The 16743-nt window shown below is 35.9% G+C and overlaps 3 protein-coding genes across 7 annotated transcripts in view; all 3 read left to right on the forward strand.

Annotated features, from left to right (window-relative positions):
* The window catches only part of LOC128679895 (cell adhesion molecule Dscam2-like), a 121725-nt gene extending 115512 nt beyond the window's left edge, over nucleotides 1-6213 (forward strand). The window contains exons 31-37 of one of the 2 annotated variants that reach the window (XM_053762403.1): nucleotides 250-537; nucleotides 911-1046; nucleotides 1936-2090; nucleotides 2449-2643; nucleotides 3022-3150; nucleotides 3678-3816; nucleotides 5032-6213. In XM_053762403.1, the coding sequence (XP_053618378.1) occupies nucleotides 250-537; nucleotides 911-1046; nucleotides 1936-2090; nucleotides 2449-2643; nucleotides 3022-3150; nucleotides 3678-3816; nucleotides 5032-5083 (1094 nt within the window). In that variant the 3' untranslated portion in view covers nucleotides 5084-6213. The remainder of the gene's footprint in view (nucleotides 1-249; nucleotides 538-910; nucleotides 1047-1935; nucleotides 2091-2448; nucleotides 2644-3021; nucleotides 3151-3677; nucleotides 3817-5031) is intronic. The other variant, XM_053762395.1, reaches the window with a different exon arrangement.
* A 607-nt stretch (nucleotides 6214-6820) lies between these two features.
* On the forward strand, nucleotides 6821-10035 carry LOC128677286 (glycoprotein-N-acetylgalactosamine 3-beta-galactosyltransferase 1-like). Of its 2 annotated transcripts, none has more exons than XM_053758021.2 (7): nucleotides 6821-6959; nucleotides 7348-7688; nucleotides 8198-8336; nucleotides 8511-8610; nucleotides 8892-9018; nucleotides 9268-9422; nucleotides 9689-10035. In XM_053758021.2, exons 1-7 carry the CDS (start codon nucleotides 6904-6906, stop codon nucleotides 9821-9823), a joined length of 1053 nt encoding a protein of 350 aa, XP_053613996.1. In that variant the 5' UTR covers nucleotides 6821-6903; the 3' UTR covers nucleotides 9824-10035. The 2 variants fall into 2 exon arrangements, with proteins under 2 accessions (XP_053613996.1, XP_053614004.1); XM_053758029.2 differs by lacking the exon at nucleotides 6821-6959 and adding an exon at nucleotides 7012-7051.
* A 1950-nt stretch (nucleotides 10036-11985) lies between these two features.
* Nucleotides 11986-16473, forward strand: LOC128677310 (glycoprotein-N-acetylgalactosamine 3-beta-galactosyltransferase 1-like). 3 transcript variants are annotated; one of them, XM_053758061.2, is made up of 7 exons: nucleotides 11986-12140; nucleotides 12977-13305; nucleotides 13648-13786; nucleotides 14385-14484; nucleotides 14938-15064; nucleotides 15614-15768; nucleotides 16199-16473. In XM_053758061.2, the coding sequence occupies exons 1-7, from the start codon at nucleotides 12085-12087 to the stop codon at nucleotides 16331-16333; spliced, it is 1041 nt and encodes a 346-aa protein (XP_053614036.1). In that variant the 5' UTR covers nucleotides 11986-12084; the 3' UTR covers nucleotides 16334-16473. The 3 variants fall into 3 exon arrangements, with proteins under 3 accessions (XP_053614036.1, XP_053614049.1, XP_053614042.1); XM_053758074.2 differs by having other exon boundaries at nucleotides 12005-12179; XM_053758067.2 differs by having other exon boundaries at nucleotides 12006-12348.
* Nucleotides 16474-16743: the final 270 nt, after the last annotated feature.

A 16743-nucleotide genomic window follows, 5' to 3' on the forward strand; every position in this document is an offset into this window, starting at 1 on the left:
CATACAAAGAGACCTTAAAAATATAAAGAAGAACCAGTTGTGTCAGCTTGTGAGACGAGGCATGGGTGGGGCCATCTTAAGTTTTCGGTTTATCTGTGGACAGAGTGAGTAGATGATTAGGGGCCATCACTTACGCTCTCGTCTTCCCTAGCCTCAGGTGTAGTCACATAAATTTTATTAGAGGAATGGTAGTAAGCTTGTATTCTTCTAGGCTCAAAAATGTATTAATTAATTTTCATACATTTTCAGCACCTCGAGCCGCCTCAGAAAAGGACCTAATCTCCGCGAACAGCACATGCGTGAAAGTGAACCTCCTCACTTGGGACAGCAACGGATGCCCCCTCAGCCAGTTCTTAGTCTCCGTGCGAGCATTCGAAGACAACTCCTGGCGACAGCAGACCGTGCCCGCGGCGGCTCAGCCCGTGGCCATATGTGGGCTAACCCCAGCCACGTGGTATCATTTGAAGGTTGTGGCCGCTAGTTCAGCTGGAACTACGACCGGGAAGTACTACTTCGCTACTCTAACTGAGGATGGAGGCGAGTATTACCCTGACCTAACATTAAGAATTTGATTGATGCTAAATTAGAATTTTCGTATCGTTTTCGTTCAAACAAGTATGTATATTTTAATTGGAACACAGTAATACTCACTAATTGGTTTGGTTTTGTGACCAGTTTTTATTTTGACTTAAAATTTTCGCTGAATTAATAAAATACTTTTATCAAAATTTTTGTAATGAAGGTAATATTTTATAAGATAATTTTGTAAAGAAGAAAAAAAAACCGGCTTATTCAAGAATCCCGTTAGACGGACCGCTACTAAGGAGATTTGTGAATGTTTGTCCAATTATCCCGTTCGCATACGTATAAATAAATTTCAGTAAAGCCAACATTATTTGGGCACCCACAGAGCGCATCCCTGCGCCGGCGCAGTTCCCGCCGGGCGGCGAGGGCGAGGCGGCGCCGCGCGCGGCCGTGCTCGCCGCCGCGGGCTGCGCGAGCCTCGCCGCGCTGTTCCTGCTGGCCGCACTTGCTTATAGGAAAAGGTATGCTTGAATATGTATAAGTAAATAGAAATAAATTACCTTCCTTCGTGTCTGATAAAAGCTACCGACATAATATACCTCACTATTATCGCTGGCAGGGTAGATGGGCCCTTTTTTAAACACTGGACCCATATCCACTTAAATAAGTAACTAACATAGTTTTAAGAACATAGTTACTAACACTTAATATGGTATTAATTTATTGCCGAAATAAACAATTATTATTATTATTATTTGTATCTCCTTTTGGGATTCACGGCACATAGTCCGGTCCTTTGAGAGGCTTGCGTGGGGATATGGATCCAACACGTAGAGGCCCTTTGGAGAATTTTGATGTTGTTATTATTATAGTACATAACGCGCAGAACCTATAGCCGATAGCATGGAAATGCTATCGAATGGCGAATCCGCTAGGCACTAACTCTCCATTTGATCGGATGACTTGACCAAATCTACTTAAATCTCTATAAAGTTTACTAACAAAAATAGATTAAGTTGTCCGATAATAAAGATTATTATTTATTTATTTTATTTAAATCAGAGAAACGCTGAATGCAAGTTGCTTCCGACCGATCATCTTGGAAATCCCTATGTTTAGCTGTGGACTCTCTGCGACTGAAATGATGTCCGCTATCTGGAAATCCTGGGTTCTATTCCCAACGCGGTCGAATATTTGTATATTTATTTGTCAGTGGATCAGGATGTATTGTGTCCGATCCGTGTTTGTAGGCCATTGATCGATGTCCATTCATTTATTTAAATTATAACTCCCACTGTCATTGTATTTTATCAGATCAGTCGTATTAAGAGTTATCCAATATAATGAATTAATTAACGATAAGTCTTAGAAATATATATAATATAATAAAATATCACTCACATTTGACAGAACATCGACATCATGCTTCAGGAAGGGCTACGAGCAAGGAGACGTGTCCGAGGAAGAAGAGAAGTCGGTGGAGAAGCGAGACAACCGCCGGAACTGTCAGCAGGTGTACACTTCTTCGCCGATCAAACACCCACTGAGTAAAAAGGAGCAGCAAGGTATAGTATCTCATTTTGCCTAAGTTATATCAAAAACATCTTTAATTTTGTCACATAGGTATTTGTTAAATTACTGGATGTTTGTCAAAGTACCTAGGTACTAAACATCTCGGAAAAATTCAAAATTGTATATACTATTAGGTTGCAGGTCACATTTCTGTAATCTGCTACTCAAAAACTATATACAAATCAAAATACATAAAAACCTCATCGATATAATTTTCGACTCCACAATTATTAATTGGGGATCTTTAAGGCAAGAGTGAATAGGCATAATTTGAGCTCGTGTGTAACATCTTAGATTCGAAGGCAGCTATAGCTCTCAAATTTCCAAATAAAAAGAAACCATAATTGTCAGAAATGTACGAGATCAGTCCGTACGCCACGTTCAGCATGTCGGGCGGCGCGACGTCGACGGAGCGCGGCGAGGAGCCGCTGCTGTCGGCGCCGGGCGGCACGGGCACGCTGCGCACGTTCGGCCGCGCCGAGCCCGCGCCGCTGGCCGCGGCTCCGCCCAGCCACTCGCACAAACACCGCTCACCCGTCAACTCTGGTCAGTTAGTGTAGTATTATTTGTTATTTACAGACGCAGAGACGCAGCTAACCGATCACATCGTGCCATTCTGACACAACAACAACCACACGGCAATGTGACGTGATCCTCAGTCCTCCGGCTCCGACGCTTGATGGCTGTAAAAGAAACCAAGAAAACATTCAGATGAGAGAGAGACCAGTATGTGGTCACTTTCATCGCTTTGTCGTTAGCCTGTAGAGGTCCTCCATGGTACAAATATGAGACCGGGCATGACAGTAGGTGACTGCTATTGACTAAATATCACATTGCCCATGCAGTGGATCTATTGCTTTCTCGACGCTGCTGGTACGACTGCAAACAAACTCATAAAATCAAAACTTCTATATTATCTTTCAGATGAATATACGCTATCTCGAGCGATGACTCTAATGGTGCGGCGCTCCGAATCAGATTCGGATTCGAGTGGGTCGCCGTGCGCTGAATGTACCAGCGTGTCTTACAGGATGCCTATAGCAGCTAATAAAGGTATACTTTTTAATGTCTCTCTTTCTCGTTTCTTTTGCCTTGGAGCCCAGATATCACACTACTGCTTTTTATCCTCTACACTTCACATGGTTTTCAGTATTCTTAGCTATTAGACCATTTGCATGGATCATTCTTGACGGCATCAAGTCAATCTCATGTATGTTCCCATCCTTGAACAGACAAATGGATGCCCTCTTTAAGTACAGCTTTCAGCTACTTTCTTCAATATATCGCCTTGCCAGTGATGCCAATTGACAGAAGTATAACTAGGAATACATTAATAGATACATCTAGATGCCGTAGATTGGTGCAACATAGCCTACTTCAAAAAGATAGGTACACTTTTATTAGCATCATTAACAGAATAAACATATATGTTTTAACTAATTATACAAACATAAACGTGCGCAAAGGCGAACTTATCGCAAAACAATTTCTTCTAGCCAAACTTTGGGCGATTGCCATATTTCGTGTGGTACGTAGTTAGCATAGCAAATGAACAAAATATAATAGAGACAGTGTTCCAGCAGGCAGCGTGGGGGAGGAGGTGTTCCGCGCGGTGACGGACTCGAGCGCGGAGTCCGCGTCGGCCGGCGACGCGCGCGCGCGCTCGCACGACAAGGCGCGCCGCCGCCCGCGCCGACACCACACGCCTACCAACTCCAGGTGATGGTGATCATTATCATTGCATATTATTAACACTAACGCTGCCGCGTCTGTCTGTTCAAACTCAATAACGACTGCATGGTTTCATGCGGTATTCATCAATGGTGCCCTTGGGAATGTTTAGGTATAAAATTTATTATGTTTTTATACGAGCGAGGCCGGCACGTAGCCGCTAGTAGATAGATCCAAGACGGAGACCACTGCAAATCCTCCGTGGATTTCGTGCGAGGCGACTAAGGGACACAACTCCAGGCACATTGTAAAAGCGAGTTAACTACGACGCATCTTCTTTATGGCAAATCAGAAAACGCTACACCATGACTGACTATTAAATATTTTCTAGCTAGAACCGAACCAATTCCATGGCTTATTATATTGGATCGGTAGTTGAATAAACAATACTACGTTGACAAACCAAAGCCGCAATAAATACTTGCAATGTTTCGCGGTAGTCGGCATCAGAGTGCTCTGCCGGCTCCACACTATCCGCAAAGAGTTCGCCAAACTTTGGCGGATGCTGCTTTTTCATTACAGTACTCATACAAACTACACAGTTTTTATGCATTCACATTGGCATCTATCGAGTTCGGCGATAGATAGACCCTACAATCCGTAGCAAGTAATTTCTAGCTCCTGTTAACACCATCTAGCGTAAAAACAATGAACGTTTTAGCGCCGCCGAAAATATGAACTCCAGCTCACTTCTTCACCCAAAAACTGGCTATACACTATCGGCGAACAGTTCGTCATACTCTGGCGAACTCGACATTCATTGCTGGTTTTTTTTGCGATAAATTGCAGATCAAAACCCTATCCAGAAGATGGCGTTATCAATTGCTAAAAATGAACAAACAAACAATAGCAAAACAAAACCTGGGAACAAAAATATTTAATTATCGTTCCTAGGCTCCACACAGACGTGCGTTGACGTACGTCAAACTTTTATACAATTGGGAGCCCTTCAAAATCTATGATACAATTTCTGCGTTGTCCGTCGACGAATCTCAACGTGACGGAACATGGATCGAATATTATTTTGTTCCGTCCAGAATTACAAAAATATAAAAAAATTAAAATGGTCTGCTGCAAGAGCAGCAGTAGGTGATCCATCGTGATGAATGGACCTTCATCACGATGGATCACCTACTGCATCTAAAATAGAACAATACATTTGATACGGAACTCTCAAATTTTACTTGTAATTAACTGTTTCAGGTATCAGCAAAGACAAGAGCAGGAGAGAAGAGATTTTACGATTCACGTTTAAACAAGACAATAAAAGACTGCTGTAAGCAAGCGAACTTTATTAACGTTATCTAACTTTAGAATGAATTATATTAAATTAATTGTAAATAGTTAATTATTGATATATAGGTTTTGTACATTCGGACGCGTCGGGGCCTAGGAATTGTAAAATTCAAAATTAAAATATTGAAAATTCATATTTGGATATTTATTTTTTTTGTGATTTCAGATCTTTTACACAACTGGATTACTATATATTAGATATATCATTAAATATTCGCGAATTAAAAAAAAAACCGTTAATTCGAGTGCCAAAACCCTAATTATCTAGTTATTCCTAGCAACAGTTTAAACGTTTTTAATAAGTGAAAAATTAGAATATTATATTTTTTAGTACTTGTTGTACAAAATTGGAATTTGTTTGTCGTCAATTTGTAAAAACTATCACTGCCGTTTTATTATGAAGTGTAACTTATCGTGTTTCTTGACTTTTTGTATTGTATACCACTGACAATGATTTAAATAATTCTAACAATAATGTTAAAGCATTGTGTCATATCGAACATTGTATAAAGTGTAGAAGTATGTTTAGTACTAAGAAGTAAGTACAACTGATTATTATAGAGTGGGCTGAGCCAAGGAAATCGAGATCTGAAATTGATGTTGATATAAAACTGTTTTCTGAGGAAGAAAATAATAAATGCTTTTTCAAGAAATTTGCCAAGAAATTATATAAAAAGTGTATTTTAACAACGAAATTTGACATTTAGTTATTATTATTTTGTGGTAAAATCGTAAGATTTACACTACGACCAACCAAACTGATCAACTGATCGTGCAGATTGGAACTCAATAAGGAATTGGTCCAATCACGTTAATAGACAATGAATAGCGCAAAACGGTTCTGGTTTACGATTTCCAGTGGAATGGTATACAATGTTTAACTACTATTTGTTGATGAAATGTGATATGTTGTTTTTTTTTTATCGAATCATTGTAATGTGGTACTTTGATAGTTTTAAATTTACTTATTCTTCTTTCAGAAGAAAGTAAAATTGCAAGTTTATATCCTATGTCAAGGTATTACTTTGTGAAGTACCTAAAGGTTGTTTAGTCATTTATTTTGTTTGTAGTGACTTTTTTTTTCTAAAATTGTAAATATTATAAAAGTTTATTGTTTACACTGCTTTTCATTATTATTTACCCTTGAACATTAACAAAAAATAATCACATGCTTCAAATTCAATTTAAGCTCACCACAATATTATGAATTCTTTGATATGATTTTTTTGTTGTTTACGGGTATTGAACACGTAAACTACAATAAATTTTCTAATTTGTATTACGGATGCACCTGATGTACAGTCAACAGCATATCAAGTTACCCTGCATGAACCTCTATGGCGCGGTAATAGCGACGAGTTTGTAGTGAATTTGGGTATGTTGATGTGCCGTTGACTGTACCCGATGAATCTGTATTACATGTAATATTTTAAAGTTTATAGTAATGTTTAGTTGTAATTGATCAATATTATTTCTAAATTGTTGATTGTGCATCATACATCAGATTTAGAGAATATTCAGATTATCTTCAAGTAATTATTTTAGGTACTTCACGGATTAACAATTATAACGAAGCTATCGGGTGTTTTGTTTCATGAAGAACAATCACGGGAGATGAGATTTCTATTATAAACAAAATCTAGCAAAATCACAACATGTGTGGGATTTCGTCATATTATAATATACATTATTCAAGATAACTCACTATAATATTTAATCGACAAGCTAAATTGTCCAAGTACACACTACTTTAGTGAAATTCTGGAAATCATCAATTCAATGGATATACGTGTGGTGATATTCGCGATCGGGTTTATATCAGCTTGTATTGATACGTACTGAGTTGTTCTTTTTTATATTTTATAATTCGTGCATCTCGGGTACGATAGAGGAAGGATTTGTTGTAGAAAAATCTGCCAAGTCACAAGTATAATACGAGATTGTAATGAAAATATAAGGCAAATAGTTGCGGCTTTCTATAGAAATGTTGAATGAATTAGTTATATTGCATAAGGGTCTAATAACTACGAGTTTGAAGTATATTCAAATCAGTCGTATGTACTGAGCTCTCAATAATATTTTGAAGATTTAGTTGTGATTTTACTATCTCTCGTCTTCACGAAGTTAACCTAACATTTGAGCGGTGACCTAACCCTTTGTTTAGATACCTAAACAAACGTGGCATGGCATCGAGCGTGACTATACATTCTGTTCGGTTTTCAGTGTCACGGCCATAGAATGGAAAAACCTAGGTACTCGTATTTCGCAGTTTTTAAATCAGATATTGTACAACATAGGATTTAAATTGTATCTACGTGACGAAAACAAAGAAAATGATAGATTTGAATCTGATATCGAAGAAAAAGATTTAAACATGACTGTAGAATACGATAACTTGCTTTGGAGGAACGAGAACAGAACTGTGGCTGATGACATACGAATTAGAGTAAGCTTGCTCTGTTGGATTATGACTTATCCACGGAATCACATGAGACAAGCGATACACATCAAAAGGACATGGGGCAAAAGATGCGATATATTGCTTTTTATGAGTACCGGGAATGGTGAGTAGTGTCGAATAAATTGAAATCGAGTGAATCTATGTGTTCTGTAGCCCTTATTCGTGGTACTCATAGGACGACAAAATTATCACTTACACACTTTATACCATATAAAAAAACGGGTATTACTATAACCATCGTGAGTCCCTAGTCATATGAGGCCGGCTTGTTACCTGTGGCAAACCCATTAAGTGGATACTGGATTGGAGAGGCCAATAGCTATGCCAGTAATAAAATAATGTGTACTATGATTCCTAGCTAGACTAAGTCGACCGCGTGAATTAATAATCAGTAGTGTAATACTGATTATGTCATCAGCAGAAAACTGAATCAGCTTTCTGCTGTAAAATTAGAGAGATCAAATTTAATTAGTACCTAATTAATATTTTTTTAAATGATATATCTTGCAATATTTGTGGTGCAAATATACTCGTATAATACAACCATTCGGGTCAATGGTGGTAATGCGATAATGTGATAATTTAGGAAATATGTAATTTTATTTATATTAGATCAGCGATTGCCAACGGTGAAACTGCAAACACATGAAGGTAAATTTATGTTATGGGGCAAGACCCAGGCGGCTATGCGGTATATCTACACAAATTATCTGAACCAGGCGGAATGGTTTTTGAAGGCTGATGATGACACGTGAGTTATTGCTTTTATTTGCTCTTGCTTCCGCTTATTGGACAGATTTTGGCTCAATGACTTGTGCCAATGACACAAAGTTTGATTCCATTTCAATGGAAGGCTTTAGTTCCTAATACAATGCAACTTTCTTATAGATATTCATTAAATAATAATAAAAAAAAACTGTTTCAGATATGTCATCGTCGAAAATCTAAAATACATGTTGAATGATTACAATACCAACGACCCAATATACTTTGGATACAAAATAAGATTGGGCTCCACGAAAAATGTATGCCCTGTCTATCTGTGTATCTATTTGTAATTAAATGCTGCAAGTTTCACCTAGTTTCGCTTGTCGTATATATAGTCATATATATCGTCACCGTAAAATTGAAATTTTCTACGTCCTTTTAGTTTCCTGTTTTAAATAAGTACGACCTAATGGTGTACCCAAGATCCTCAATGGTTTAATGTACAATTAATATAATTTTTGATCACGCGGTGAATGCAACAAGCTCTCTTAGTTATAGTACTAAGAGAAACTGCAAAGTATAAATTAATTCTCGACAGGGCTACTTCAGTGGTGGAGCAAGTTACGTATTGAGTAGAGAGGCACTAACCCGCTTAGTGTCCAAGGGTTTGGACCCCAAGTTATGTAATACTTCACCGATCGGATATGCAGAAGACCTGGATTTGAGTAAGTTTTACATGGTAATATAAAAATCATATCAGGTTAGGAATTCATAGAGGTCATATTAAGTACGAGAATTATTACTACTAGCTGGGCTGATTGACCCATAACTTCTTTTGCATGTGTACTGGGATCACATTTTCTTTCTTTTATGCCGACATTTCTTGGACCTAAACAATGTCTATCAATTTATATATTTCATAACCCTGAACCTGACCACTACTTCAATAAATATTGATTAAACCAATGTTTCAGCCCTATGTCTAGATAAACTTGGAGTAACACCTATGGACTCGAGGGACGAGTACGAGAGAGGTCGATTCTTTCCATTTGTTCCAAATCACCATGTTGATGCTACAATTAAAAAAGACTATTGGTTTTGGGTATACAATTACTATCCACTCTCAACGGTAATAGTACATATTTATATTACTACCGTAATAAACAAAATTTTGTCAATCGGTTAAAAGCAAATATGGCTACAGATTGTTTATTTTTTAAATAATTGTGTAAATTAAACTAACTCGGTTAATTTACTATCGCAACGAGGTCGCGTTCCGATAGTAAATTAACCGACCCCGATCTGAAAATATGTACAATTAGTAGAGATACTTATAATCTTGCAATTTATTCATATTTAATTTTTTTTGTGATTCTTAGTGAAAATCGATTCCAGGGACGTGATTGCTGTTCGGAATTCACCATTTCCTTTCACTACATAAACAGAAATATGATGTACGTGTTGGAGTACTTTGTGTACCATCTCAGGCCCTTCGGCGTCGTCTACGAATATCATCAAATTTATAATTGAGGAGCTTATCTTATTAATCACCATCAGCTTAAAATAATCACGTAGTTTTGTTGTGTTTCAGTGATATCAAACTATTTGCATTATGATGAAGCACTCTTAAAATAAATGTTGACATGAATTTCATTTTGAAAATTACCCAAAATTTTGGTTTTTAAGCTGTATTTAAGTTTTCAGTGAAAACCTTATTACTGTAATACTTTATAATTCAAATAAACAAATTTTTATTAAAATAATCTGTCTATTATTGTTTATTGCAAGCCTTTCGCTCCTCTCATCTGTTGGTAAACAATTCCTGTGAGTGTTACCTCCTTCCTGCAGAGTTGACGTTTTTCACGTCGCTTTTATCCACATTGATTAAGAAATGGTAAAAGTTTCTGTGGTAAACTTTGTGTTATTAAAACGAAATTTTTTGTGAATAACACAAAGTTTACCACAGAAATAAAAATATTATCGACGAAATAGTAAAACTACTACGGTTCAGTTAACTTAACTATAAAAAACTATTATAATAAATTAGCCAGACTGGTATGCTAAGTCAAGAAATACGAGAATTCGAACCGAGACTTTTTGATCACAGGCGGACATCAAAATTATTAGACCATCACCAAAACTTGTTGCAACATTTATTAAACTGTGCCCACCAGCGGCAATAATTCATACGGGTCACTGTTTTCCTTGGCAAAGGAAACGGATATCGGAAGAAAGATGGCGTTCTCTGACGTAGTTCCAAATCCTTTCAATAGATCCTGGCTGGAGTCCAGAAGACGTCGATTAAAATAGACTATCTTAGTTAGGATCGCCGATCTGTATGTTTGGATAGTTGCTGACGACGCAGCGTTCCAGTTAAGTATGTATAACCCTGGTGCACAAATTGTGATTTCTACTTACTACTTTCAGAACAATGCCTCAAGTTTAATACTATACTTATTTAGGAGCAAAAGCTAACAATGTGCCAATTGCCACTTCTCACGTACAGATTGAAAAATTTATCAAGAGACAAGGCTTTAAAATAGGGGAATTCTCTCTCATAGGCAAATTTACATAAAACTTAGTATACCGCCGGTTCCCAAAGTGCAGGTGAAGAAGCGGCGTCACTGCAGCCTTTTCTCCAAGGACGTCAATTAAAAAAAGTGGATATAGTTGTACATGTAAATGTACAACTATATGGAGAAATGCATATTATTTATAATGTTATAAATAAATGTCAAAATATTAGCTTACTAAATACATAACATACACAAGAAAAAGAGACTAGGTAAATATACAATTAGCAAGCATACTCGAATATGATTACAAAATATCAATTTTACTAAAAACTTGCTATCAAGGTTTCAAGCTTGGCTTTCAAGTATAACAATTGCATGATACGCTCCGTCTAACCTCGTTACGATGTACGTACACTATCTGTATTACCTCTTTTGTCTTCTTTTGGATAGACCAAAAATACATATATTTACGAATAATTTTCCGTTTTCAACAAAACAGTTGCAGCTTGGATCCTGTCCGAGGGAAATGGATTCGTCATCAACAACACCGCAATTGTCACTATTATCATTGCGAACTTTTGGACTGGAGACGGCGATGATGCAGTAAAGCTGTCACCGGGTATGGCTTTGCAGTTGTTTGCTGATGTTGCACGTGTTTTAATATCTGGTCAGTAGGAAATCAATTAGGATACCATGCAAGCGTTTTAGGTGATTAGGTGCTCGTATTTTTCTTGAAGAACATGTTTCCGATGGCCAGACCCGCAGCCGTATATGTTGAGAGGATATTTCGCCCTTCGGATTGCGGCTAGCAAAATATTTTCCGACTTTATGCATTCGCAAGTCTGAAAGAAATATCGCAAAATCATTTTGATAAAAATAAAAAGAGATGACACAGGTTATAAACCCTGATTTATCAATAATAATAACGATGTAGTGTTATATTGGTTAAACGTGATAAAGTGTGATTTGTTGTATAATGAATTAAATATTACAGACGAACTCCAAGTGATTATATAAAACTATTGAGTGTTTTGTTCCACGAAGAACAATCGCGGAAGCTCAGATTCTTTTTATAAACAAAATGTAGGAAAATCTAAGTATTATGATTATGATTCTATAAAACATGATGTGTGTGATTTCATATACAATTTTATAATAACACAGTCTATAAGACAATTCATTGAACAGTTACTCATCATGAAATCTAATCTACAAGCTAAATTGCTCAAGCACACACGAATTGTGTGAAATTTTTGAAATACCTAATCATAATCAATGGATATACGTGTGGCGATGTTCACGATTGGGTTTATATCAGCTTATATTGACATGTACTGAGTTATTTTATTTTTATTATTCGTGCATCTCAGGTGTGTTAGAGTTTGTGGTACAACAACGTAATAGTTATGAACCCAAGAAATGCTGGCTTGATGTCGTAAAGATTGATCTGCGTGCCAGTGGTCTGATGGCTAGTGTAGCCGAAAAAGTAGGAAAGCGGACCCTGGACTCCGATGCTTAACAGCAGGGGACTAACCTCAGGTGAGAGAGAGAAAGCAATTAAAAATGCCTACTACTGCCTTTTATAAAAATTTTGAGTGAATGAGTTACAATATATATATACTTTGCTCAGAGGTAACATTACTATTTCTGTGGATAGTGACAAAAAAGTATACAGACGTAATACAGATAATTAAGACAAATTTTTTCGAATCGTTTTTCTGTATTTGCTGAATTAATGGTAGTATTTCTTAAGCTTTCGCGCTTTGAATTCGAATTCATTGCATGTATGATTATATTGCTAGAACGTTTATATTTTTTATACCTAATGTTTTGACGATCTAATAGTGCAATCGAACTTCATTAGCCAAAATTAATAATTTCTGACCGTCATTATCACAAACAACAATACGGGAAGCTAATGAAATTAAAAAAAAAACACTTTTCTGAAAAAATGATTAATATAATAATGTAGATTATCGTATTTAGCAAATTTTTAAATTTTTAAGGTAAGTATAGTATATTAATTAAATACAAACTGTAAAGCAATAGATATTGTGTATGATATGGATAATTAGATATATAATCAACATTGTTTACCTGTTAGTCAGTACTCAAGCAAACGAGGTGTAGCATCAAGCGTGACCATCAAATTCTGTTTGGTTTTCAGTATCATGGCTGACGATGAGGAATGGAAAAATCTAGAAGAGTTATTTTACCCCACACGGCGTCATCTGAATTCACTTAAAGAAAATGTAAGCTTTCAATTTGATATCTCTAAAGATAGTTTGCAAATCGGCAGTGAAAATACGATCTCTATTAAAGAAAAGTTGCTGTGGAAAGAAGAAAATAGAACTGTTGCTGATGACATGCGGACTAGAGTCAGCGTGCTGTGTTGGATTATGACTTTACCACAGAATCATATGACAAAAGCGATACACGTCAAAGAGACATGGGGCAAGAGATATGATAAATTGTTATTTATGAGTACTAAATATGGTGAGTAATTTTGGACGAAGACAAATTTGGTAAATGACGTAGGTACATAACAATAACAACTATAGAAATAATCAAATCGACTATCGCGTATCACCTGGACTCATCAGCTACAGCATACTCCTAACATTTTTTTTATTATTTTGACTAAAACAAGACTAAACTGGTTAAAAATAAATACCTTGCATTTAGCCAAGGACGTGCCAGAAAAAAAAAATATAGGTACAAGAAAAGCGACGAGCATACATTAAAACTAGAACCCTACCACCACGAGAGTATTCATAATGTCGAGGTAATGTGATAAAGAAGTTTATAATAATTTTATATACTATTATCCTAATATAGATAATCGATTGCCAACGGTGAATTTGGGATCAAAAGAAAACAAAAGCTTGATATGGGGCAAGACCCAAGAAGCTTTGATGTATATCTACAAAAACTATTTGAACCAGGCAGAATGGTTTTTGAAGGCGGACGATGAGACGTAAGTAATTTCTATCGACAATTTCGCTTATTAATATAAATTCCACTAATATTAAAAAGGCGATGGGCTAATTTTAATACAATTTGGTATTGAGGTATCTGATATCTTGGATTACACCAATAAAGACAAATCACTCCGACTGAGTCAGCCCCAAAGTTTGAGACTTGTTTTAGGGGTTACTAATTACTAACTCAACGATACTAAATTTTGCAACAAATATATTTAAACAGTCAAGATCCAAGTCAATCTGAAAAATATAATATTCCACATTGACCTGATCTTATTGTACTGATTAAAGCTAAGTAATTTAGTTAGCCAATGATACTAAAGTCTTTGATTGCTCCGATCCTTACTGTCTATGGAATAAATAATCGTAATGATAAAAGCTTGAATTAATTTGGCCGAATTGGCATGGCCTCGATAGGGTGTGAGTTCAACTCCCGCTCCATTCCTGATTGAATGAGTTTTTTTATCTCGTTATTATTTTCAAAATTAGTTAAAAAGCATATGTGGCCCATATAATAAAAATATTTCAAAAGCTTTAATTATGTCAAAATATCACAGATATTCCTGATAAATATTTTCCCAACTGTTTCAGATACGTCATCGTAGAAAATCTAAAATACATGTTGAATGATTACAATACCAACGACCCAATATACTTTGGATTCAGAATAAAATTGAACCCAGCAAAAGATGTAAGTCACGAAATCGATCTATTAATTTGTCAATTAGGTTTTCTCACTGTGACATCTTTACGATGATTTTGAATACAGAAACTTGAAACACAATAAATAGTTTCACAGATTATCATCTCAGCCTGAGCTTTTATAAATTCTGTGACTTGAAATTCTTGAGTGAGAAATTATTCTATACTAAAGTGTTAACGATTTATTGCCTGCAATTACATCAAAATCAAATCATTTATTCAGAAATTAGGCCTTCACAGTCAATTTTTCACATCATATTCTAAATTATATGATTACGATTATAAGTCGAATCATCGTAGATTATACTAACTACATAATTGTATAGGTTTGTGTAGTTAGCGGCATTTAGGTATATAATTATAGATAGATGCCGCTGTTTAGTTTTGTATCATTTGATTTACTTATGGAAACGGCTTAATTAAATGTGTTATTTCTGAACAGGAATTCTTCAATGGTCGAGCTAGTTACGTACTGAGTAGGGAGGCACTCACCCTCTTAGTATCTACGGGGTTAATACCTCGATTATGCAGTACATCACCATTAGGATACACGGAAATCAAGGATTTGAGTAAGTTTTAACATGTTAATAAAAAAAAATCGCATAATAAATGCGCAAAGTTTTTGAGATTTATCTTTTTTAGATTGATCCCGATAGTGTTTAGAAATAGCAAGTTTACACCTTTTAACAAGTAGAACAATTATTAACTATCACTTACTTATTCAGTGTCAGTTTAAATATAGTATAGGTTGAGTTCGGATATTTGGTATATTCCAATCTTAACAGCTTGAACAGCTCATTAAGTCCAGCCAGGCTACTCACTTGTGCCTTGATACAATCGTACATGTCTTGAATCAGGGTAATATACGTTGCTGTGCCCTCACAAATTGCTATACTAGGTTATGATATCCGATCACAGGCGTAGGATGATTGAAGTAGTCGTATAGTACTAGAGAACTAAATTAGCTAACTTGTGTGCAGATTTTCTCGTGATTTCACTGGAAGCAAGTAGTGGTCTACGAAAAGATTAATATCAAAACTAAAGTGGTTATGAGTAGGATTTAAACTGCTGGATCACCAGCGCTTCTGTAATAATTTTTTAATAAAGTAATCTTTCAGCCAATTGTCTAGAAAAACTTGGAGTAATACTTATGGACACGAGGGACAAGTACAAGACGGGTCGATTCTTTCCATTTCTTCCAAATCAACATATTAATGCAGAAACAAATAAAAACGTTTGGTTTTGGATATACAATTATTATCCGTTCTCAGCGGTAAGTGAAGCTATATTTGTATTACAAAATATATCTTATTGTTATAAGTTATTGTTTAAAAGTCCCAATGCAAGTTCGTACATGTACTTCTTTTCTAGCTGTTGTTCCACTGATTGACTGACGCTGAAGTCCCACTGTTGGGTAAAATCCTTCCCCAATTTCCTCAACGAATTACTTGTCTTTGATGTTCGTCTTGGATTTTCATTTATATAAATAGAAAAAGTATACTTATATTTATACACTATAAAACAAAGTCTGCTGCCGCGTCTGTCTGTCTGTCTATATGTTCGCGATAAACTCAAAAAGGTATGCCGACGACCATGCGAAGTCGAGACGAAAAAGTAGGAAAGCGAACCCTGGGCTCTGATACTGAATAAGAAACCATACGCTCAGATTAAAGAGAGATTATATTAAATAAAATTGATTCCAGGGCCGTGATTGCTGTTCGGAATTCGCCATTTCCTTTCATCAAATAGACAGTCATATGATGTACGCGATGGAGTACTTCACGTACCACCTCAGACCCTACGGCATCAGCTACGAATACTATCAAATGTACAATTGAATTACATAGACCTAATGCCAACACGTCAATTCTTCGATAATTACAAATTCGTTTAAATTTGAAATACTATACCTGTGATAAATCTGTTAACATTTTGAAATGTTTCATAAAAAGATCAATGTAAAAAAGTTTGACGATACGCTGAAGTTTTAAATAAAGTTCTTGGTAATTTCTACATCATAATTTCACACATTTCACAGATTTCAGCCACAAATTCCCCACCCTCGATGAGTCAAAGACATTTATTAAAAAGAAATAAAAAATAAAATAAATATATATTTTTAACACGGCTATAAGCCTTCGATTTCGCAAATCTTGGCTCTGTTTACCCCGTAAAAGATAATTGACATGGTAATGTATTTATGCAACGAATTTGAAAGAAGCTAAAACTTCCACACTTGATCACTGTT

This window comes from Plodia interpunctella, chromosome 2 (genome assembly GCF_027563975.2).
Source record: "Plodia interpunctella isolate USDA-ARS_2022_Savannah chromosome 2, ilPloInte3.2, whole genome shotgun sequence".
Classification (NCBI taxonomy): Eukaryota; Metazoa; Arthropoda; class Insecta; order Lepidoptera; family Pyralidae; genus Plodia; species Plodia interpunctella.

What these genes read in the sequence shown, in the direction of transcription:
- LOC128677286 (XM_053758021.2), top strand. Translation starts at nt 6,904, where the DNA reads ATGGATATACGTGTGGTGATATTCGCGATCGGGTTTATATCAGCTTGT. An exon ending in TTTTATGAGTACCGGGAATG is followed by an intron (nt 7,689 to 8,197) that starts GTGAGTAGTGTC and finishes TATTTATATTAG; the next exon opens with ATCAGCGATTGCCAACGGTG. An exon ending in TGCAGAAGACCTGGATTTGA is followed by an intron (nt 9,019 to 9,267) that starts GTAAGTTTTACA and finishes CCAATGTTTCAG; the next exon opens with CCCTATGTCTAGATAAACTT.
- LOC128677310 (XM_053758061.2), top strand. Translation starts at nt 12,085, where the DNA reads ATGGATATACGTGTGGCGATGTTCACGATTGGGTTTATATCAGCTTAT. An exon ending in ATTTATGAGTACTAAATATG is followed by an intron (nt 13,306 to 13,647) that starts GTGAGTAATTTT and finishes ATCCTAATATAG; the next exon opens with ATAATCGATTGCCAACGGTG. An exon ending in AATTGAACCCAGCAAAAGAT is followed by an intron (nt 14,485 to 14,937) that starts GTAAGTCACGAA and finishes ATTTCTGAACAG; the next exon opens with GAATTCTTCAATGGTCGAGC.